The 23,311-nt window shown below is 41.0% G+C and overlaps 1 protein-coding gene across 6 annotated transcripts in view; it reads right to left on the bottom strand.

Annotated features, from left to right (window-relative positions):
- Positions 1-23,311, bottom strand: part of TENM4 (teneurin transmembrane protein 4) — a 615,630-nt gene that overhangs the window by 148,319 nt on the left and 444,000 nt on the right. For all 6 annotated transcript variants that reach the window (XM_087756918.1, XM_087756912.1, XM_087756914.1 and 3 more), the window contains 3 exons: positions 10,697-10,798; positions 5,928-6,122; positions 1,489-1,689 (listed from right to left, as the gene is read on the bottom strand). In XM_087756918.1, coding sequence (XP_087613044.1) covers positions 1,489-1,689; positions 5,928-6,122; positions 10,697-10,798 — 498 coding nt within the window. The remainder of the gene's footprint in view (positions 1-1,488; positions 1,690-5,927; positions 6,123-10,696; positions 10,799-23,311) is intronic.

Below are 23,311 nucleotides of genomic sequence, written 5' to 3'. Positions count from 1 at the left end.
CGTGTAGAAATGAACATTTTTCCAAATCCATCCCTGCAATCCCCAAACCTCCATATAAACTCAGAATAATGACTCAATTATGAACTACACTATAAAATCACTAGAAATACACGACTACCTTTCCCCTTACGGTGGTCTTATAAATGAACTCATAGAGTATGGAATTGAAGATGTTAATACGGGGAAAGGAAAAGCCTGACACCGCATTTATCCACCTATCAATGCAGGATAGCTTCTCTCCTTACAGCTGCAAAAGTTTTGATCAACCTAGTTTTAGCCCCAGGCAAGTAGGCCTCCTCTTTTGGTTATTCTTCAGCCCAGTCGATTTTACTTTATGACAAGCTTTCTAACATCTAACCTAAATGATGATTGTTGAAGAGGTTTTCTTTTTGTATCCTTTGTACCAGTTTATTCAGTTTGCCCCATCCTTGGAAGTTTCTCTCTTAAAATACTTGCAAGCAGTTCACCTGCTTTTCTTTACTTATGATAGTAATTCCTCAGTTTACTTAATTTTTCTACTATATCCACTCTCCTAATAGATTCTTTTTTTGTCGCTTTGCTGAAATTTCATTTCATTTCATTGCCTCTACAGAGCTGCCCTGGGTATTTGGCCTAGTTCCACCCCAGCTGTGTAAAGAAGCTGTTATTGCTGTGGTCTCTTGTTTGTGAGCACAATATACAGCACAAAAGCCAAAAGACTAATGTTCCATACGTTCTGACTAGTTAATGTACTATAGCATTTTTCAGTGTGGCATCTAAAAGCTAATTGCATTTAGAGGAAAAGAAAAGGCTCCTGAATAGTTTTTCTTTAGCCTTCATTTCAGATACCTGATGCAGATTTTGAGCAAGATGCCCATTCAGCTGAGGAACGAGGGAAGGTCCCAGTTCCAAACCTCTACACAAAACTGCCCATAAAAATCTGTCTTCTTGGTAGGTGCTTGTACTATTAAATACTTCTACTCAGTAAACTTATTTTTTACTTCAGAGAGGACAGTGAGAACTTTTAATATGACCTTCATGTGACACTCATCCTCCTCTAGCTGAGCCTAGAAAAGCACAGCCTTTGAATTCAGAAGGGAAATGAGACCTGGAGGATTTTCACCTCTTCCTTCTTGTTTACAGCCACCTAAAGAATATTTAGTCATCTCCTAAAAATCAAAACAGACCCTCTGGTGGCTACCGGGATTCATCAAGAACTAACACCAGAACAAGCAGTTATATGTAGACCATCAATTACATTCATAGCAATATAATGAACAATAGCAAGCCTAGGTGGCTTTAATGGGGTTATTTATTATATTACTCTATGCTCAGCAATGGAAGCAGAATTATTTATGTAGTTGAGCTATGGCATTTCTGCTTCCAGTCATGCCCTACATGTGCCTTACTGGAACACATTTGTAGTACTCTTTTTTGCAGATCTAAGTCTGAATATTTTACAAAGTTTAAATAAAATAAAACCCAACAGTAAGTCACCGCTGACGTTACCGATTGAGCAATCATGTCCAGTCCAGTTGGGATCGCAGCTGCAGAGTCCAGTGTCTGGGAGGAAGGTCCCGTGACCAGAGCATTGGTCCAGACAAGTGGCTCTTGGGGTCTCACAGTTTGTTCCTCCCCAGCCAACAGAACAGTGACATTCTCCTCGCACGCACACGCCTCGTCCCGAGCAGGTAGGATCCATGCAGTCCACTACACGTGAGACGGAAGAGGAAGCAGACAGGGAAAGCAAATGAGAATTTCAGAAAAAAGCTATCAGCCTGCCATCTACACAAGCTTATTTACGTAGTATCTCAAGGCTCCAGCCAAGAAGCAAAGCCCTGTTGTGCACAAACCAGATGCTTCACGTGAGAAGATAGTGTCCCAAAAAGGCAGTGAGACATAAAACACTTACAGGAAAAACAGAGAAAAATTTAATGATTAAATCCATCTTTTATCCAGGCCTACGCTAATAAATGATCCTTCTAGTAAGAACAGGCTAATATCAATTAAGAATAGAATAAGAATAATATTCTCCTGCACACCTATTGTGCCTCCATTTATTCTATTAGAATAACCTAAATTACTCTTACTAATGAATTCAAAGCTGAGCTCTAGTTTTCTGAGAGAGAATTTTACACAAAGATTCAGCAGCAGTTGACGTCCTTATTCAGCAAAATACATGCTTAAAATGAAGAATGCGCTGAAATCTATACAGGTTTCACAGACACTTACATAAATTTCACATTAAACATATCCTTAGACAGTTTTCTGGAGTAAGGATTAAAAGAAAATCATATATTTTTGGATATTGGTGTTCTTCTGGTTTCATTTTTGATCAGTTAATACTCTTTTTTAAATGGTGCTTTTTTTCGCCCAAAGAGGCACTTTTCTAACAAGACCGGAGACCATTCCGTTAGGTGCACGGTATAGCAATGTGCACCAAAAGACCGAATGTACTGCTGCCTGATTCCCGAGTTACGTGTTTTGTAGGCAACTGTCAGCTCCTCTGCCCAGGGGGGAATTTCACCCAGCAATCGAAAAATATGAAACGCACCAGACACCCTCCCAAAGAAGGACTGGAGGAGCTGAGCATCTCTTTATATATAAAAGCACATAGGACAGCCTAGAGAAATTCTTCCCATCTCTTGCAACGGTGCGTGGCAGTGCCCTGGAGATCAGTGACAAGCGTCAGTCCGGCTAAGCGGCAAGGGGAAAGCTGTCCAGGTCCTGGCTCTAATACAGAAGAGCAGAACACGGCCACCGCACACACAGCAGGTTTGTGGTTCGTTTTTTTTCCCTCCTGTAAAAGCTAATAAGAATCCCAATGACCTGTTTAAGATCCAGAAACCTTAAAAGGAAACACAACAGCTGCTCTGATAATTCCCCGGATTCTCAAAACCTTCTCAGTCTGACAAGTAATGGCTCAGCAATTACTATCCCAAGGCATGTGAGAGCATTTTCTGTTTTGTTTGATTCCTGGAGCCCTGCTCATAGCTGGAACAATCCTCGAAAATTGTAAGAGGCTGGAAAGGATGAGTCTATAAATCTCCTTCACTGTTAGCGAGCTGGGAGCGAGGGTGCCAATTTTAGCATGAGACCCTTGGAGCCCTGGCCCTGTTCTTTCTCAGCAGCAATAAGTAGGAAAAGGACTAAGAAACGGACTAGCAGCCCCGTACGTTCTCAGCAGATGGTTTGAACATAGAGAACAAAGATCACAGGCTAACTGACAAGAGGCTACCTCCAGGCAATTAATCATCCCCTCTGAAGGTCAATTGGGAAAAAGGTGAGTTTTACAGGGGGCTCCATCAGAGGAGGCAGACAATCTGCTATCTCAGCTCTAACACAGATGATTATAGGAGGGGAATGTGCATGTCAGAACCCCCCATTTATCATAATCCCAAGGCCATTTTTCATGTTGAAATGAGCCCTTTCAGAAAATGTCACACACAATGGCTACTTTAATCTCAGCCTCACTAGCTGTATCTCTTTAGGGTTTCTGCACCATCGGAAGGGCCTTGGGACAGGATTACAGGCTTCTGCTTTCTTCTTAATCAATTGCTTAGTGGATTTGGAGTACAATGGTATATTTTTAGGGAGTTCTGCTTGACAAATTTAGCTGCTCAGCTCTGGGAGAAGCGGAGATGGGGAGCAGGGCAGGAGGGCAGAGCTGACAAAATCGAGTATACTTGGGAAAAGAAAAAAAAAAAAAGAGAGTTTTGCATATATCTGTGTGGCTGCTTGGAAAATGTCCCAAATGGTCTAATTCTTGGTTGGAAAATGCCCCATTTATAGTTCAGCCTTGTGCAGAACCTTTGCCAGGGAGATAAATCATGCAGCAAGCAAGGGTAGTGCCTCTTCTACACTTTTCCCCAATATGCTTCATGCTTCATTGATCACACAGGTTATTAGGCTTATTTGGTACCCAAAGAGTAACTTCTCATTTTTCACCGCTTAAATTTGCTCCCCTCCCTTTAATGTCTCACTGGCTTAGCCCATGCTTTATAAAATATGGGCCAATAAACTAAGGAAGGAGAAAAGAAAAACTCATGTAAGATTGTTGGCTGATGTTTTATAAACATTGCTGAACTTCCATGGGGGGAAAAGAAAAGACAGAAGAAACCCTGGAATGAAAACCCATTATAAACATGGACTAAGCAGTGAAGCTATAAGAACTGAGAAATAATAAAAAGTAATCAATACCAGATGGTCCTTCTCAGAAGAGAAATTAAAAAGTAAAAGCAATTTAAAAATAGTATAAATCAACTTTTTTACTAGATCTAAATATATATATATATATGTCCCGAAGATTTCCCACATGGCATATTTCTGAGTTACTTCCCCCCGCCCCCCAACACAATACAAATTATGCCTTGAATATGAAAAACAAATGCATACTTGGAAAAATACTAAACATCTCATGAGAAAAATCATGTTCTCTTTGTTCTTCATTCTTTTTCAAGTTTTTACCTAGTGGGACCAACACTGTCCCCCGCTACAGCGATAACATAAAATAACTGAGTAGTGTCTGGCTTTTCTGCTTGAAACACGACCAGGGGAAAAAAAGGTTCTTGTTAGAAAAAGGGCAAATCTTACTCTGATTTACACACATTAAACACGTCTGGCTGGAGGCAAAATTAGTATCTTTTCACTGCTGTTTATCCAGCAAAGATATCATCTAGTAAACACCAGGCCTACGGAGATGCTTTAAAGATACTTCAGTAGTCACCATCTTTGGGTTTTGTGTGCCCCATGGCTTCATTGAATTGTGCTTTCTTAAGCCAAAATGAAGCTTTCTCAAGAGATGCCTTATTGTTATAAGAGCTGATACTGTCTTCATCTCTAACATTTACTGACACTGAAGCCATGTTACATCAGAGTAACACTGCAATACGTTTAATGCATCAAAAGAATTGCTAGATTAGATGCCATTTGAATGTCTGAATACAATTCAGTCTATTTTCATTGTCTGTAAAAAAAAGCCGTTTCAGATAAATCTTTATCCCACATACATGAAGACAACCATAAATTAATTCAAGCCATTGTGATTCTTATACTTGTATCAAATGGATGTCTTAAGTCTATGAGGTTGTGCAAAGGCCTTATATATGCATTTGTAGAAGGATAATTTAAACATAAATATTTTTCAGGTCATCTGCATAGATTTTTGAGACTTGCATAGATTTTTCAAACGTGCTGAATATTATTGTGTGAATCAGGCACTTTTGGATATATTTTTATAACTGTCCAAATGATTTGTACACTTACAAAACTGTCCATTTTTTCATTTAGCCATAAGAAGCAGTCACAGACTCAGGAAGATAAAGGTTTATGGTGGTAGGTGACTTCTTACGCAAAAAGATTAAAGATAAGTGCTAAAAGGCACCGTATTCCTGAGCCACAAATCTAAATGTAAATGAAAAATGTTTGGGGGCTAATGTGAGAAAAAAGCTATGAAAGAGCCATTAAAATAATATCTGATTTTGAAGCAGAATTTAATTCAAGTCCTAAGCATTTCTAAGCTTTTAAAGCTGACAAGAATCAGGGACTTTCTCTCACACGCCACCATTTTGTGTATGTAAGCAACTGAAATCGCTTGGCATAGCATAGCAGAGAAGAAAGCACTGTAAAAGTAATTATACGTTTAGATGTGTAAATGGAAACGATGCTTTAATAAGAACATTTGAGCATATGATTAGATGTTCTGGTCTTTCAACTAGATTTGTCTATCTGAAGCATTTGATGGCTTTTCATCCAATTATTGAATAAATATGATAGCTAACGACAAGTTACTACAACATATCATTTTTATGTTGCATCCATCTATTGTATCTTTAAGGTGCCTATTACTGTCCTGTTTAAGTGCCAGTCCTATTCTGAATAGCCTCCATCCATGTAATTATACAACGACAATCAAAGCAAAAGGCTAATTGAATGTATCTTGCAAATACCTTCTTCACAGCTCTCGCCTTTGTATCCTGGGTTACAGATACAGGTCCCCATGATGCACGTGCCATGGTTATTGCAGGAGACATCAATGCACTGGTTCGTCGGGACGTCACATTCTGCTCCTTTCCAACCGCTGTGGCACAAGCACCTCCCTTTCATGTACTGCCCATTTCCACTGCACAGCACTGGGCAGGAGGCTGGGGAAAGATAATAGAAACCACGTTAAAACACAACTGTTCACAGCTTTCACCGCAAAAAAGAGCACAAGAGTCCGGCATGGGATTTATATTCTTCATGCACAGTCTTCAGTGGGATACGTTGTTCTTTTCTTTGCCAAAACCAACTCTTTTACATGGATGACACCCAGCTGTTAACCGTATTCTCCTATGAATGTTTAAAACAAACAAACAGTGCTCTTGAGCTAGAATATGTCCTTGCTTTGTGTCTCTAATCCTTTTTTTCACTAACTGAACTCATAATTTTCTTGTATTCTGACTTTTCAATGTACTGGTGTCTTCTTTCAGCAGCACCTCTGACCTTAGATTGCTTATCAGTGTCCCTGACCTGCTGCCAGACTTCATACTTTCCTTGACACTGCCTCTGCTGTGGACCTTAGCTGTACACAAATCACTCCCCTGTTTTTCTGTTGTAATTCTCAGCTTTACGGGTTTCAGTTGCTTTGCTCAGAGTCCAGAATGCCACGTTGAGACTATTTCCCTGATTTAGCTCATGTCATACCAGCAACTGAATCTCCAGCCCCCTTTTTTTGGTTATCATCACCTCTGCCGGACTCCATTCATCGTCAGAGACAATGCAAAACTGGCCTCTAGTCTTTCCAAGCTCCCAGCAATAAAAGTTCTCCAAATCTATCCTCTGATCTTTGTATCAGGTTGTAAAGGATTTTTTAATTGTCCTTGTTTCTGGCAGAGCTGGCTGATTCTCAAGGCCAACCAGATACAGGATTTCTTCCCCATGATAAAGGGGAGAAGAGAAAGATAAGCTCAAGCTGTGGCATGATGCATCCCAGGATTAAGCGTTTTTTGAGATAAATTTGGAAATTGTAAAGCAGAGTGGGATGGGATGAACTGAAGGATACAGAGCAGAGTCCTCAAGGAAGGAGAGGGCATCAAGGACCAGATCCCAGCCTCCGTGACCAAAGCTTTGGTAATTGCTGTTCTCTAAGCTTCCTTCAGCTCCTCTCTGATGATGCCTTCTCCCTTTCCCATTCTCCACACCTGCCACCTTATGCTCCTTTTGCCCTCTCTTCTGATTTTTCCAAGGAAGCTGCTCATTTCTGTCCCTCAGAAACAACAGCCTTCCCCTGTTCACTATCCATTGAAACTTCTTGCTTAAGCCCTCTTCATCTTGCTTAAGCCATTTCATTTTGCTGAAACTCAGCTGCAAGGACATACACTCAACACAGACTTCTCTTGTTCACTGTTGCACATCATCCTTAGGTGAGAGCAGCTGGGCTTCTCATCTGCCCCTCAGAAAGGCAATTTATGAAAATTTTTATGCAGGACAAATGTGAAAGGAATATTCCAGTCTGCTGCTTAATTCAACTGCATTAGACATGTGATGAATACAATGTACCTCTTTTGCTTTGTTCCTGACTGATTATATGCGGGAAGAGGTATTAACACGGTTAAGGGAAACATTCGTCTCCTTCTCTTCCCATCTTTTCAGACAGTAATCGCACAATGCGCATCCTGTGTTGTCTCCGTGTGTCCTTGTAGTCAAGCCGGTTTGAGTATTACAGAATTATAGCAACCTCAATAAAACACAAAGCATTGCCAGCTCTGACTGTTAAGCCAGTTTGATATGCAGTGAACTATACTTGCCTGACCAAGATAAAAGAGGTTTAAAGAAGAAAGGAATTTGGCAACTGTTATTACTAAGGAGCCCTCTGTTCACTTTAAAGGAAGCACATTGCAGTGGTGCGTTTCAAGTGCATCATTTGCAAGGAGATATCTACCTATACAAGACATAAATTGTTTAAGATACACTGTGTTGTGTACATGGTTCACAGCAAACTCACTCTGTAATTTCACTTTTCTACTAGGCTGATGGAATTTTCCGCCCCCCGGGTCTCAAATTTCAAATGCTCAGTAATGGAGCCTGTTCTTTCAAGGCACTGGAAGAGGATAGTCTGCAGCTCTTTTCAACAAGAAGAAAGAATAATTGCCTTTAACCAGTGAGAGTTTTCTGAGAAAGACTTACATGTTTTCTGACAAGACAGCTGATCACTCAGTACAAGATCAGATAAATTACTGGCCATCTGCAATAAGACTGGTACTCTACAGAGCCCTCTATGGAGAACACCTTCAGCATAACCTGGAAAGTGCTGCTGCAAATGTCAAGGCAATGGCAAGAACAAGACCTCCTTTGTAGCACACCATAATGAATAAAGACAAAAGAGGTTTCTGGATTTTTTCCACTGCTACTTGTGCAACTTTTTTCTGTATATAAAGATATATAATTACTGTTTGATCATTCAGATTCCAACAAACCATATCTAAGATGCCAAAATTATAGTAACTCCCTAGTGTGGCTATGGTAGCAACAATGTAGATGCACACCACTTTTCTTGTAAAGTTTAGCATCAGAGAGTAAGATCATCCGTTCCTTTGTTTATTTTATACAGAACTTTAAAACATCACCTCCCATGTTCAAGTAGGCCTTCAAAAGGCCCCTGAATACACCTCTGGTGATTTGTTCTCATTTAGTTGGTTTAAAATAATTGGTTAATAATACATTAATAATTAACCATTATTAAAAACAAAAGGGCATTCTGCTCCACAGTTTTCCACTCATTTGGACGGTGAATTACAAGGCTGAATTGAAACAAAGGAACACCCAGGAAATCTATGACCTAGAAATCTTCACGTGGGCAGAGACCTGCATATTTAAGGATTACTGCTCAGTACCGGGAACGACATACGGCTGCAGGTAGATACTGTAGCAGCCTTACACATGCCACGGTTGCTGCCCTCTGAGGGATTTGTAGGTCGAAAGCTGCATCTTAGATTCCCCCGAAAACCACCAGGAAGCCAAGGCTGGGGCACCGGTATCTCATGGCAAGGTGATCCATTTAACAAGCCCACTGGGTGGAAATGCATACACAAATCTCATTTCGACACTCCAGGTATTAATCTGTCTTCCTAAAGGCAGAGCGTAATCTGTGATCTGAACCCAGATGATTCTGAACCAAAAGACAGAGTCAAACAAGAGGTGTTCCTATCAGCCAGAGTAAGCACTCCAGTGAACTGGGAGATACTCACGTGGCTCAACTGAAGTGCCTGAAAAGCTAGGTGTATAACCCATGAAGGGAGGTAAGCTCTTCTGAAAGTGGATTCAGAACAAAAGTTTAAATATTCTGACTCACAGTGCAGGAGCTTCTCCTTCTCCACTGACTGTACAGGGAGCCTTGGGAGGAACAAACCCTGAACTTCTGCCCCTACCTAAGGTTAGGAGGTGTGAGTAGGAATATGCTGTGAGAGGTGGAAAAAAACCCTCCTTTTGTCTCCAGCTCTATGGATTTGAAAAGGAGCTTGGAAATGCAAACCAAGTGTAAGGAAATGCAAACCAAGTGTAACCTGAGTCAGCAAGAAGTTTGACAGAACAGCTCTCAGGGATGCAGATTGCCACATCCATCTTACTGGGCTGTGAACTCTGAAACACCTCCGGGGTTTTCGCCTGGACCACACAGCCTCAGCAGAGAGCTCCCCGCCTGCGGGGTGTGCGGCCGTTCTTATCTCTGGCCGGGCTACAGTGATGTGACCCAAGCTCAGCTGGAGGGGGAGAGGACGAGGGGTTGGACAGAGTTTAGCTCTCTCCCTTGGGAAGGAGCCAGCCTGCTTTCCAAAGAAGCAATGGGCTGGGGTGAAGGCCTGACCTGTTGCTTTAGCAAAGCTCCTTGTGTGGGTACTAAATTTTTACACTACCTCCCTCCCCAAATTTCTAAATCTGTACTTAGTTTGCTGGACTGTTGGAGCCAAAAAAGGCCTTGAGAAGGTTGATGCACCGCATTCTGGCATTTCCCACATGCAACGTTTTGATTTCTCGGTCTGAAATGTGTTCTTACTGAAAGTACTTCAGTTTGTTTTTTAAATGTTTAAATAACCTAAAAATTTCAGGTCAAACGAAAATCCTTCCAAAACCATTTATTAAAAATACTTTTCACTTCAGCAGAAAAATGTATTATATTGTTTGCTGGGGTAAACCTCCTTCCCAGTCGTCCCAATGTTTTCACTTTTGGCCAGAGTATCCAGTTCTTTCTGCCATTACTCCACTCCTAGCCCTACTCTAACGCTGCCCCGCTCCTCGCCGCCAGGCTGTCAGCGATCACTCATAGCTCAGGCAGACTTGCAAGGCCTGCAGCAATGAAAAAGGTACTTAATTTTTGTATAAACAGTGTCTTGAAAGAAAGTATCATTATAGGGTCGTGCCACACAATGATAGAGTGCTCTGCTAAACGAACAATAATGCCACATTTATAAGTCACGTTTTCTAAAGTCGCTTCCAGAGAGAAAATTCCCAGTGGGACATTTTGCCTGTCCATACACAGCTAGGGGTTGTGTTGCTGCTAAGATCACAGCAATCATGACCAGTAGCAAACAAATCCACAGATCCAACCTGTTTCCATTCTGCTGCAGCATCCCCAAGCTGGGTGAGATGTCCTTTGCAAAAGGCACAGGCATGAATATAATTTCCACAAGAAAATGTTAACTGAAGGGGAGAGGGGAAAAGTTAATCAAGTATAAATTCCTACCTCTGCCACAGTCCGGGCCCAGAAAGCCAAGGAAGCAATGGCAAGTCCCAGACACGCAGTCTCCATTCCCATAGCAATTACTGGGACAATTATCCACTGATTCTGGAAAACAAAAGAGAATTCAGATACTTCTTTAGGCAGGAAAACACCTCTGAGTTTGGGAGGGCTCTGGATGGCAGGACAGCTGAAACTTCAAAGCAATCGCTGCGCTTGGGGCTGAAAGCATTAGTCTGAGCTCCACTAAACGGTGCTCATCCATTTACACTGATGGATGGTTCAACTGTAACACATTAGTTTTTTCTCCTTGCTTATTTTTCCAACCATTTTCCCTCTTTGAATTCATTGGAGAGAAGCAATACACACCGTTCTCAGGGCAGAATGCACCTTCAGTCCGATTTTGTTGACTCGGGTAAGTGAACTTGGGGCATTTATTTGTGCCAGAGCTGGGCTACGACAGAAATGTTCCCCTGTGAAGTTACTGAGCACAGACCCTCGGTTCATCCCGGCTGCCTGTTGATGGATTATTTCCAACCGAATGCCTTCTGGTTTGTTCTGCAATATTACACAAACAGCCCAAAGTGCTGGGGCTAATATTGTATCTTAGGGGAACAGGAATGGGACTATTCCACACTTTCTTCTGTTTCTAGTTATCATCTTAAATTCCCTGACTTTGGCAAAAACACTGGCTATTCATCTTTCAAGGAAAGTTAACAGGTAAGCAAAATGTTATCTAGCACTTCTATTTTGAGGGCAGTTCAGAATATTGGGGCTAAAAATTATCTTTCATAAAAGAACGCAAGCTGGTAAACATTACATATCAAAAAGAGAATGAAAATAATTTCATTTTCTTGACTAAACTGTGAGTGAAGACTGAGTATATGCGAATGGGGCTTGGAAAAAATGATGGAATACCATAGTTCATTCCACACTAATTCACATTTTCTCTGAGGGAGATACGTATCAGATTAAAACTGGATTCAGTTATACAGGAGGGGCAGCGGTGGTACATCTGTCATGGAGCGGGGTGGAAATCTCAGCCATGTGAATAATGACTCCGCTTTCATAGACATACTTCACGAGGCCTTGTGGTAGCAAAGATGTTTGTAAACCTCCTATCGGTGCGAGTGAAGAGAAGCAGCTGCAGCAGAGATGTGCAGATTAGTTTCTAATCAGAAATGAAAGGAAGCCTGTTTCTGGATGGGTGTGCTCCAAACAACAGAGGTTTCTGAAGGACATTTTAAAGGACGTGGTGTAATTTAATCCTTCATAAAGGGCAACAGCAGTTTTAATTAATGAAAACGGTTTCAAGTATTTATGTTTTAAGTCTTGGCATGAGACATCTCATAATCAGATAGCTCCATGCCGCAAAGAAGGTACAAGGAAGTGCTGTCAGTTTTTTAACACTTAGGCTCTGCAGTTAAGCAAATATTCACTTTACGGTGTATGGAAATACAATCACAGCATGTAGTCAACACCTTGGGCTTGAGCTGCCATCTTTATTCCAATCAAATAGCAGCCATGCTTCCTAGAATAAAGAAATAGCAATTGTGCATTTATGCTGATATTTAGGCATACTAACTCTCACTTAATAGCAGGTATAAACACAAGTCTATCCTGTAAATGAAAAGTTAATATTAGCCTGTATCTATAAAATCTTCAGAACTTTGTGATGTTTTAATTTCACTGCTGAAAACGAAAATAATTTTGCTTTATGCATTTTTTCTCTATGCTTTTATTTACAATGTTTATACCCTTCTTGTCTTCAAGAAATATATGCAGAAATTTAGAAAAAAAAAGTTATGTATTTATGCACATACACATATTTACACATAAGAAAAACATACACAGTGTGAATACTGTGAAACAAGATAACAAGATGGGCAAGGAGATTTAATGGCTCCCGTTGCGGAAAGGGTCAGTCCTTTTCCTCTAATCCTCTCATCCCAGGTACAAGCCTAAGCTCCCTCTTCTTCTGCTGGTTCTGGCACTTGTCAGACCCTCCAATGAGTTGGTTAAGCTCAAAAGGTGGCAAAAAAATTAATGCAGCAGAGAAAAAAACAAGTGAACTGTTTTCTGCTGCCTGAAAACTGGGAGCAGAAGGAGTAGGGCCACGTTACTCAGCGTGAGGGCAGTACTTAGACATCTCACGAAACCTCACCATCACACTACCATTCTGGGTCAGGTCTGCAAGCTGTAGCAACACGGCATAGAGGTTACGTATGCACGACCTTTGAAGTCAACGGAATGCCTACGTCAGCGCTTGATGCAGGACAGACTCCCAGTGTTATGACAACACCTACAGTATATTAAAAACTCTTTTTAAAAGCTTTCTTCAAGCTTTTGCTTTAAAAGACTAAATTGTGTCCTTGAAAAGGAATAAAATATCCATACAACTTTCTTGGTATATTTATGTAATATAATAAATAATATTTATTCAAAATAATAAAAAATCAAAGCAACATTTAAGAAGCAGTGTAGCATCAGGCATGGCGGCTGTTCCAAAGTGTAACAGTGCGCCACATCAGCTAAAGGGTAATCTGTGTTACTGGAAATAATATTTTGCATTTATCACAGAATCATAGAATCATAGATTTGTTAAGATTGGAAAAGACCCTTAAGATCATTGAGTCCAACCGTTAACCTATCACTACCAAGTCCACCACTAAACCATGTCCCTAAGCACATCTCCCCAGCTTTTAAATACCTCCAAGGATGGAGACTCAACCACTTCCCTGGGCAGCCTGTTCCAATGCTTGACCACCCTCTCGGTGAAGAAGTTTTTCCTGATGTTTAACCTAAACCTCCCCTGGTGCAGCTTGAGGCCGTTTCCTCTCGTCCTATCACTCATTACTGGGGAGAAGAGACCGACCCCCACCTCGCTCCAGCCTCCTTTCAGGTAGTTGTAGAGAGCAATAAGGTCTCCCCTCAGCCTCCTCTTCTTCAGACTAAACAACCCCAGCTCCCTCAGTTGCTCCTCCTAAGACTTGTGCTCCAGACCCTTCACCAGCCTCGTTGCCCGTCTTTGGACACGCTCCAGCACCTCAATGCATGGTTCAGCTGATGTACTTGTGATGCCTAGGACAAGACGGGAAAGACTCAGTACACCAGTTAGATGTCTACTGTAGATTAGACCAAATGACTCTCGTCCACCACACTGACTGTATAATGGGATCCAGAAGTTCAGAGTGACCACAGAAATGAAGCGTACCTGTGTTTAGGTAATCAAACTTTCCTGACTCTTAGGGTGAATCCATTTAATGAACTTTACTCCAGTGGTGCGTCCTTTCCTCCTCTGACTAGTTCAGATGCAGATATTGTCAGCAAAGACACTTATAATTGGTCAGATCCCATCCACAGTGACTGAAACTAATGCATGTCAAAAAAAATTCACGTATATTTTTTGACAGATCTGGCATTTCACTTTGCAAAAATGCAATGATATGCACACATATCACTTCATATATCACTGTCTCCTCAGTCCTTGATTTACCAGACTCTTCTTTGCAAACGTGCCCTAACTGTATCATACCATGTTGTGGCCAACAGAAAAGGAACAAAAAAACAGGTGAATGAAACCCATTGTACCTTCTTCACTGAAGCACCTCAGAAACTCCTAACAGTGGCCTGACCACCCTATACTATTAATAATGCAGCAGGGCCTTAAAAATCCCTTCATCCTCCTTCATTGCTTTCTCTGATGCTCCTTGTTTTTCTAATATAGCCAAAAGTAACATTTCCAGCGTGCTCTCGTTTTACACACGCTCACTTTGCCCTGGAATAACCTGCCTGATAGAGACAAGATGAAGTGAAAAGAAACTCCTCCCCTGCAGTGGCTGGTGCCACCTACCATTTTTTAGCAGTTAAGCATCCAAACATGCCTGGTGTGACTCAGGGCAATTAAGGTCTCTGCACACTCCCAAAAGTTCTTCACTACTGAGAATCAAACTCTGAAAAGAGATGAAGATTCATGCAGTACCTCTTTGCCTCAAAGCTACTCCAAAACAACTCAAAGTATTTCCATAAAGGAAGTGTTAAATGAACCTGCTTTTTTCTCATGAACTCCAGAGCTAATGAGAACAAACAAGGCTTGTGACGAGGCTTGTGATCAACAAGCCTGAGAGTTGTGTGTGCAATACTGAGCATGGTCCTATTTATATTCCTAGGTACAATCACAAACCAGAATTTCTTTTTACTTTGAAGATTGCAGGCATTAGGAAGTCATACGCACTTAAGACTTCCCATAAAAACCTCTGTCTTCATCCCAGGACTGAATTTAGTTTCAGTGGTTGCAGACTGTGCCAGCTGGAGAGCTGACTTGACTTTCCGTCCCTTCTGAAATGTATACCTGGTACGTGAACACACATCCGTGCACACTGCTCCAATACCTAACTTTCAAATTAAACAGGAGGTGATGGGTGCCTTGGCATAAGAAATTAGGGAGTCATCATGGGGGAACCCTAGAAAGAATGAAGAATCAAATGGACAAGTTTGCACATCTGTTGCAGAACCTAGGACTTAGCCTAATTATTATCTAATGGGACTTAGATGACAGAAGAGATCAAACTCTTAACTTTTAGGAAGACCTTAAGTTAGTGGCACAAAGCAGTTATCTGTCTTTTAAGTATGTCCATAGTCAACATTGCTACAGAGGTGACAAACTGTCAATCAATAAATAAAAAACAGGTCACTGCAGTTATGGCTAGGTTCTAGTCTCCATTCTACAAGTTATTCTGTAAGCTGTTACACATAATTATACGGTTATTTTCCAATATATACAAAATTCCATATGGTGTTTTATGAATAATGCTATGGGAACTGCTTTAGAGAATCATGACAATGTTTTGTTTTGTTTTGTTTTGTTTTATTTAATTGTTAAAAAGTTCACTATGAGACCATGGACAATTCTTTTTTAGAAAGTGATATATGTTCTGTGTTTTCAGTCTGACTCCCACAGCTTTCTCTTGGCTTCCAGATCTCTGATCTGATTGACACCAGCTGGTGAGGGCAATGATTATTAATTGGAGGGTCAGCCAGTGGAAGATGCATGATGCTTTCATATGGTTTTGCTATCGTGTCCAAAGAGAACATTGAAAATGCAGCTCCCATGCCACCTTCCAACAACCAACGGCAGCAGGAGCAAACCTCCTGAACACAAACAGCTCACGCTGGGGACCCACAAAACTTAAAGTGGTATGTCTTCAGATGGGGAATGCAGAAGCTTGCGTATGGAAGTAATTGTCCTGCCAGCTTCAAAATCTAATTACCAACTGAAAAAACAAGTAATTTCCTGAATAAATATTGTAAACATCCAGATCTCCTCTGAGAGAAGGAGTAAATGACATATTGAGCCACACTGCCTTCAGATCCACACTGCTCATTTTGGAGAACGGTACAGAAATGCCGTGTCTGTGGCAGCAGGCATTCCCTACCCTAGTCCAGCTTACCCCACTCAGAAAGAGGAGGATGTACAAAAGTGCTTCTAGATTCATACAAATGAGAGACGGAAAACATTCATTAAGTGTGAAAAACTAAACTTCTCCCAGAGCAAAACTCTTTTTCTGAAGTACTCTTTAAGGTCCTTCCTGCTCAAAAACTTTAATTATCAAAGCAGAGAAAGAAACAGATGATGGTCTGGAGCAAAACAGCTTTAATTCATGCACCACGGTGACTTAGAGCTACTGAGGATACTTTGGGATTTTTGCCGTTTGTCTCAGGGGACTTTTTTCAGTACAAGTAATCTCACAGCTGGTAGATTTTGAGGGAAACTTGGCTGAAACCTTTATCTCATTGCTTGTTTTCCCACTGCAATCACTCCTTACCCTGAGAGAAGCTATAAACGGGCACAATCCTGCCCAGGCTTTCATTTAAGACTACATTTCATTTAAGAGCATCACTGAGCTCAATAGGAAATCTCTAATTGTTACCATTCCCTTTTTTTTAGGCTGGCAATCTGAGGCATAGACAAATACATCGTTTGCTTCATATCATAAACTGACTCACGTGACAGCGACAAAGCTCCCAGGCTAATGGTCTGCTCAGGGGACCACTTTGCTGCTGACAAAAAGCCTCGTGAAAGCCAACTCTGCTGTGGTGAGCTCTATGAAGATCTGTCAGCCTGGCTTACAATTACCTACATGAATTACCTTTATCCGGATGAAATACAATAAACATATTAAGGAGGTAGACAAATTGTTAGGCTCTTGATGGACTTCTTTTTTATATACTCACCATGTTTGTTGGTCAGCGGTATAGTTACTTTAACAGCATTTCCACCTTATTAATTTACTATGCAACATTCAACTTAATAGCTTGTTTCTATATCTTTGGGCCAGAGGCCAAGGCAGATGTTTGCCTGACACCAAACCCTATTAAGAGGCTGCAGTAACACAATTGTATGTTAAAGATAAATATTTTATAGCCTACACTTGCCACCAAGCATCATCATTCCCTAGGCATTTAGAGGCAACTATCTATTGGCAAAGAAAAAAATAGTTATCTAGCTGGCAATTGAAGGCAGTAGCCTTACTGGGAATTAATAACCACCAGGACTGCTTTCTAAGAACTGATTAAATGCCATTCAGTGCAGCGGCGATGGACGAATTCAAATGTAACTATTTGATTCGATAACCTCAAAGAGTTGTTCTGGAACCGGCAGTGTTTGGTGTCAGAAACATGTAGGAATAGCGCTGTGGTAGAGGAATTACACTTTAATGAATCAATGCTAATCTCAGTTTCTGGAATGAAGGTTCAAAGAAAATGAAACTTCTTGTACCAATGAGAATATTCAATATCAGAAGTGAGATGCAAAGGAAAAAGCCAGGTTTTTTAGGTATCCTCACTGTTTGGCCTCTTCAACTAGTAATCTACTCCACCTCTACACAAGAAATGGCCTCAAAATCTTTTGCTCTGTGCTGGTGAGAAGATATATGTAGCTGCTCAGCCTAAAGTAAATTGCCACACCTACTAATCTACCAACCCAGGGAGATACTGCATACATCTGATTGGTGTAATAAAGGGTTCTACCCTTTCCCTATAAACGTCAACCCTCTGTATACACAGATGCCTTAATTTAAAAATAGGAAGTAAATTAAAAAAAAAAATCTGGAGGAAAAACAAATAGAGGAGATTTGTTTACTGTATCAAACAAATACATATATTTATTGTCGCACAGAAAGAAATTGTTCTTGACTGCCCACTGACCTGTTTTCTGCCTAGTCACGTCCCCTGGCTAAAGAAGATGCTTTGCTGGGAGGGAGGGAGCGCACATGGAGCAGGGCAGCAGGTAGGTGGATTCCACGGTTCATACCTAACCTTGAAATCCTCTGTGTGAGCCACATCAACGCAAAAGGGCCATGAGGAGTGCACAGCATCCCTCTCACCCTACGGTGAATTACATCCCATGGGAGAGTGAAGGGACATCACATTATTTCACCTTATTCTCTGCTGCTGCACCAGAGCAACCTTAGCAAGCCACATATTCTTTCTCCTAGACCTGCTTGTTCAGGATAAAGCTGTCACGTACAAGCTCATTGCAATAACATCTCTCTTTCCCAAAAATGCTCCCTGTCACTGCCCTGACTACGTTAGCAATAATTTTAATAGGAAGTCAGGCAGTATAACATGAAAGGCAAAGAAGATTCTGAAGCCCTGTGAACACATTTAATTTACTTCCCAGTTGCAGAGCTTGCTGTCTTGTTTATTTTTCAAAGAAATGATGCTACTCGATTGAATTTCACTGCAGGGTAGGTTGGATTCTAAGCCTAGAGAACTGTCACCTGCCCTTGTAATTGTGATAACAATGCCAAGGGAGACGTGGAGGTGAGAGGGGATAAAACAGGTTTCAGATATCTCGAAATATCAGATTTGACATTATGAGCCAAAAAAAGAAAGGGGAAAAAAAATGCCCTGGAAACAAAGGAAACGTGGAAATGCTGGGTCTGGTATTCTCTTGCTCCTCCTCTTCCTTCCCCAGCTGAAGTTTGAAAGGACTGATTCCTTCTTACGGTACATCCTCACCTGCTGAGGTTTCGATTTTTCTGCTTCATTTGTATTTTATAAGGCTTTTACATTTCTAGCTCAAGTAATCCACACCTGGCAGCCTGGGATGTGAAAGTCTTGACAGCATCATGGAAACTCAGTCATTATTTCTGAGTGCTCTTTCACAGTTTCCTCTTCTGTAGGGCACCTAGTGTGATGCTGATACTGCTAGTGCCACTTGATGTTGTGCCAGATTTTGATTTTTTTTTTCTTTTTCTGAAGACTGGGAGGTCTGTTTTAATTAAAGATCCATGAATATCACCCTGTTTTGCTCTCATATCCCAGTGGAACTCTAACCTCCACATGCAGGTATAAGGATGCTAAATTAGGAAAAAGGCAACAGGCAGGCAGTCCTTTAAACAACTCCTTAAATCACTTCTGATTCTGGAAAGTCAGAGTGAAGTACAGCAATCACAGTATCCAACTGCATGTTATTCTCCCCCCACTCTTTTTCTGTAAGAACTTTTAAAAAAAAGCAATTTGCAATGGCAGATACCCCACATCTCCATCAGTGTACCGACAGCAAATACCCGCTCCAGCCAGCGCTGACTCTAGAGGCTGGATCATTTTCAAAGGTGATGGTGAAGCACAAAAGGTTTGGCATTCAGGATCACTTCGCGTTGCTTATTGAAATCATCAAGAGCTGCTGAGTTTGCCAAATTTGACAGTACATCATGTGAGCGCATTTTCCCTTGAGATGTCTGTACTTTTGCTTCTAGGCCTGGCTTGAGATACCTATCCAGGTACTCGAATGGCTCTCACCGCAATAATGTCAGTCTTTCTCACACCATTTCAAGCACATTCGACTCCAGGCCCAGCTGGAAATACTACAAAACCAGCTTTTTTGTGCACTATTTTTCAACTTCTGTTCTACAGAAACAGGGACCAAATGGGAATCGTTTGGGCAGTAAATAAAGAAGAGAACAAGCCCAATCATTTCAGAAGCCTATGCCACATTTGGTCTGAATTTGGTTTGCCCTTTGAGAGCGAGCTTTATCTCACTGATTCATTCCTTTCTCTTACGGCTTCCTTTTTAAGAAGAAATCTTTTCAGTGCAGAATGCCTTATAATCTAAAGCTATCAGATGTTGAAAGCATAAGGTGTAATGGGATTTCAAAAGCACTTGGGCACTGGTCTATGTATACTACCATTTAAGTTAATGGTAAAATCTCCTTTGACTTCACCAACTTTTAGAAAATCCTGCTAATGTATTTCTGCTGTTCATAGGGATATACAGGGAACACTGTTTTCTTCCCTGAGAACGTGAGCAATGCTAAAACCATGAAAGGCTCTGTGAAATACAGTTCTTAAGGAATCGTACATTGACCATCTGAAAAAACCCTCTGTTCTAAATCACTTGAAATGTGATCACAGGTTAGAAGTTAGCTGGGGAAAAAAAAAAAATCAGTGAAAGATTTTAAACAAAGAGTGGCTGTTGGGCTGAAGCCTTCTTTTTCCTTCTACAATGCAGCTTCTAAGCACAACACCACTTTAATCCCGTACTTGTAACATACATATGACAAGGCTGCGGAGATCTAGAAAGACACCTTGCGAACATTTCTTTTCGTCTTAGTTTTCCTTTTTTGCAGCTGGAATATTTTTAAACCTGAATTTTGCTCCAGTAAATGAAACTCTCATATCCCCAATTTGCCCAAGGGATTGCAAAGAATTTTTTTTGTTCCTTCCCACTCTCATAAATTGTTACAAACTAATACAGGAAACAACAATTATTCAGCCTTCAGGGTTCAACTTCTGGAGCTGCACTAGCAAGCGGGAAGTTACTTCATGTTCAGTACATTACAATTTCTGCTCTTGTAGCTCAGGGCAAGGCTAAAGCTGGCCTTGAGTTTCATTTTAAATGATGTTGTAAGTTGGGGGATTCTAGGGGAAAAAAAGCAAACCATTCTTGCATACACACACAGAGAGGGCCTCAAACGTGACCTCATTTGGTCAAACAAATGCCATGAAACCTTGGCAATGTTATAATTTTGGGTGCATTAAAGATGTAATTTCATTTTACACAAAGTCTTTAGGACATATATCCAGCATGATAAATAAGGATGTACTGGCTGGAATGACTGATGTCTGAGGTTCAATTAGGCAGGTGCCTGGTGCTAGGGACATGCCCTCCAGTACGATGCCTGGTCTCCAGCCATTGCTACAGAAGGGCCTGAGTCTCCTCTAGGTTTTATGTCCGATCTGCCCCCCTGCAGAGATGCCTTCGGGGAATCTCAGGTGCTGTCAGATGCCTGGGCTCAGGCAACTGCATGGAGCTCTCAGTCGTCTTCAGTCAGAGCCAGAGAAAAAGCAGAACTTATGGCTCCGTTTCTGCCTCCAGCAGACTCGCTGCACAAACTTGGTCAAATCCTGCTCCTTCTCAGAGCCTCCAGCAAGCCCTCTAGAAATCAGTTCAACATAATTTATGTAACTCTTTTTCTGATACTGTTGTAGCACTTAGAAAAAGAAAGCAGTCACACATCTAATACACAGACCAGCCATTATAATTTAAAAAGGCAACATATGCCAGGAGTTACTGTACAGACTACATCCTTCTCATCCCACTCGGCTCCCGTGCAAAAGAAGAGATTGGGCCGGTAACTCCTGAGGTGCCAATGTTGTTGGCTTCTGTTCTCTTCTGTGGTCTTGCATGCAAGTACGTACACTTTAGTACAGCCTTTGGAAAATTAAGTCTTTAAAAGGTCTGTTGTTCTAGTACAGAAAGGGTTCTCCTTTTGCTTGCCGAAGTGGACAAGTAACTCCCGCAACCTTATTTCTGTGCTTTAGCAGGGGAGCATTCATGGAAAGAAAAGTCTGCACAGAGCTGTTCTGGCAGCTCGGTAACACGACACAGGAATAAAACAAGCTGTGCTTACATTAGCCTGCAGTCTGGGGTGCATGGAAAGAGCTATATACAAAAGTGTAAAAACGAAAACCATATGCACTGTTTTACACATTTCTCCAGAAACCCTCAGATAGCACTGTATGCTGTGTTATTAAGGCAGAATTCTGCTGTTCTGAAAAAAATTGAACTGAAAAAAAGGGACAGAAATAACAGAAAGAAAGAAAAAGGCTTTAACTTCAGTATTAAATAAACCTTTTCTTGACCCTAAAACTAAAGTAATTACCCCAATCAATAAACCTTTTGTACAAGCTCTGTCAGATCAAGAGAACTTGCCTGCCTGCAAACAGCACACTGACGAGCAAGTTCAAGGCTACCAGCCCATGTAAGTACAGATGTAGGCAAAGGTTTTCAAAAAGACAAATCTACCTTCATTTTTCTACCACTTTAAAGCATGATTAAAACCAGACAAAATCTGGATCATTAAAGACATTCAGACGTCTAACTTCTACTGAGATGAATACTTCTTGGCATCCAAGCAATCTTTACAAACATGGCTTACTTTCTTTTGTACAACAAAAGAATATAAATACAATATATGCAAAAATAAATACAATATAAATGAAAATATGTGTCTGCTTGTCTATTTTTCCCATCCAAATTATCACTTGTGATCATAAGATCTATTGAAAGAGGAGTGCGCATATACTAACCAAAATAAAAAACTAAAACCAATAGAAAGCTCAAGTGTAACATTAAATACATTATTCCATCTCTGCTTTAAAGCTAAGCTAGCTTTACACACTGTAATTTTCTACTGCTAGCTTTTACTCACAGAGCATCAATGAAGAGATACAGTCTGTATGGAAAGAGCAGCTGTGGAAGTTTTCACGGCCAAGTATCTGACCTTTACAGGCTTCTTATTATTTAATTATCTCTCAGATGTGTCCCTAATTTCCCCTTTATTAGAGATGCCTTACGTCTTCAAAAGAAAAATCCTGAAATAATAATTTTGCCTGCCATTATGGCTTGGGAAGCAGGGTTATTATGTAAGAATTGTTTCAGACACTTGCAGAGAGAAAAAAGGTCATCACGAATAACATGTGGATTTGAAACAACTGGGCTGATTTCAAGTTTCTTGGAAGTGCTGCAGCTCCAGCAGAAGCAGGCAGAAAGCTGCAGGTAGCATTTAGGGAACGGTGTGCCACAGGATCATGTACAAACATTACCGACTGAAGCTGAAGGGGATTTAAGAACCAGCAGCAATGCTTGATCTGTTAGGAGTTATCCGAAAAGGCAGACAGGGAGATAAACTCCAACACTGGAACATGCTCATCCCCTTGGCTCACTTCACTGGGAAATGAGATTGCTCATCAATTTTGGGAAAAAGGTGAAAAGATTAAGGGGGCACTGATAAAGCTATTGTTGATTTCCAGGTGCTAAAGTTTTAAGGGCTGTATCACTATCCATCTAAAAACATCATCACTGTTTTACCAAGAATAGCAAACAAAGAACCTCTGGGCACAGGGAGTGCAAACTAATGTGAAAAGTTTCACCTGCCCACAGCCCTCCTCCCATTCCCAGATCCAGGCTCAGGCTATGTTTGCTTTTTATTAAGCGCTATAAAGCAAACAGATTAGATTTACACATAGGCTGGATGAAAAAGTGAAATCTCACTGAGCACACTACTACACCTCCTTGGAGAGGGGAATTCCTGCAGCTCATAGAAAGCGCAGACA

The sequence above is a fragment of the Nipponia nippon genome, unplaced genomic scaffold (assembly GCF_047370975.1).
Source record: "Nipponia nippon isolate SJK-2023a ecotype South Korea unplaced genomic scaffold, ASM4737097v1 scaffold_2, whole genome shotgun sequence".
Lineage (NCBI taxonomy): Eukaryota > Metazoa > Chordata > Aves > Pelecaniformes > Threskiornithidae > Nipponia > Nipponia nippon.
Note: the sequence above shows the minus strand (reverse complement) of the source record. Positions and strands in the feature narration are given on the sequence as shown.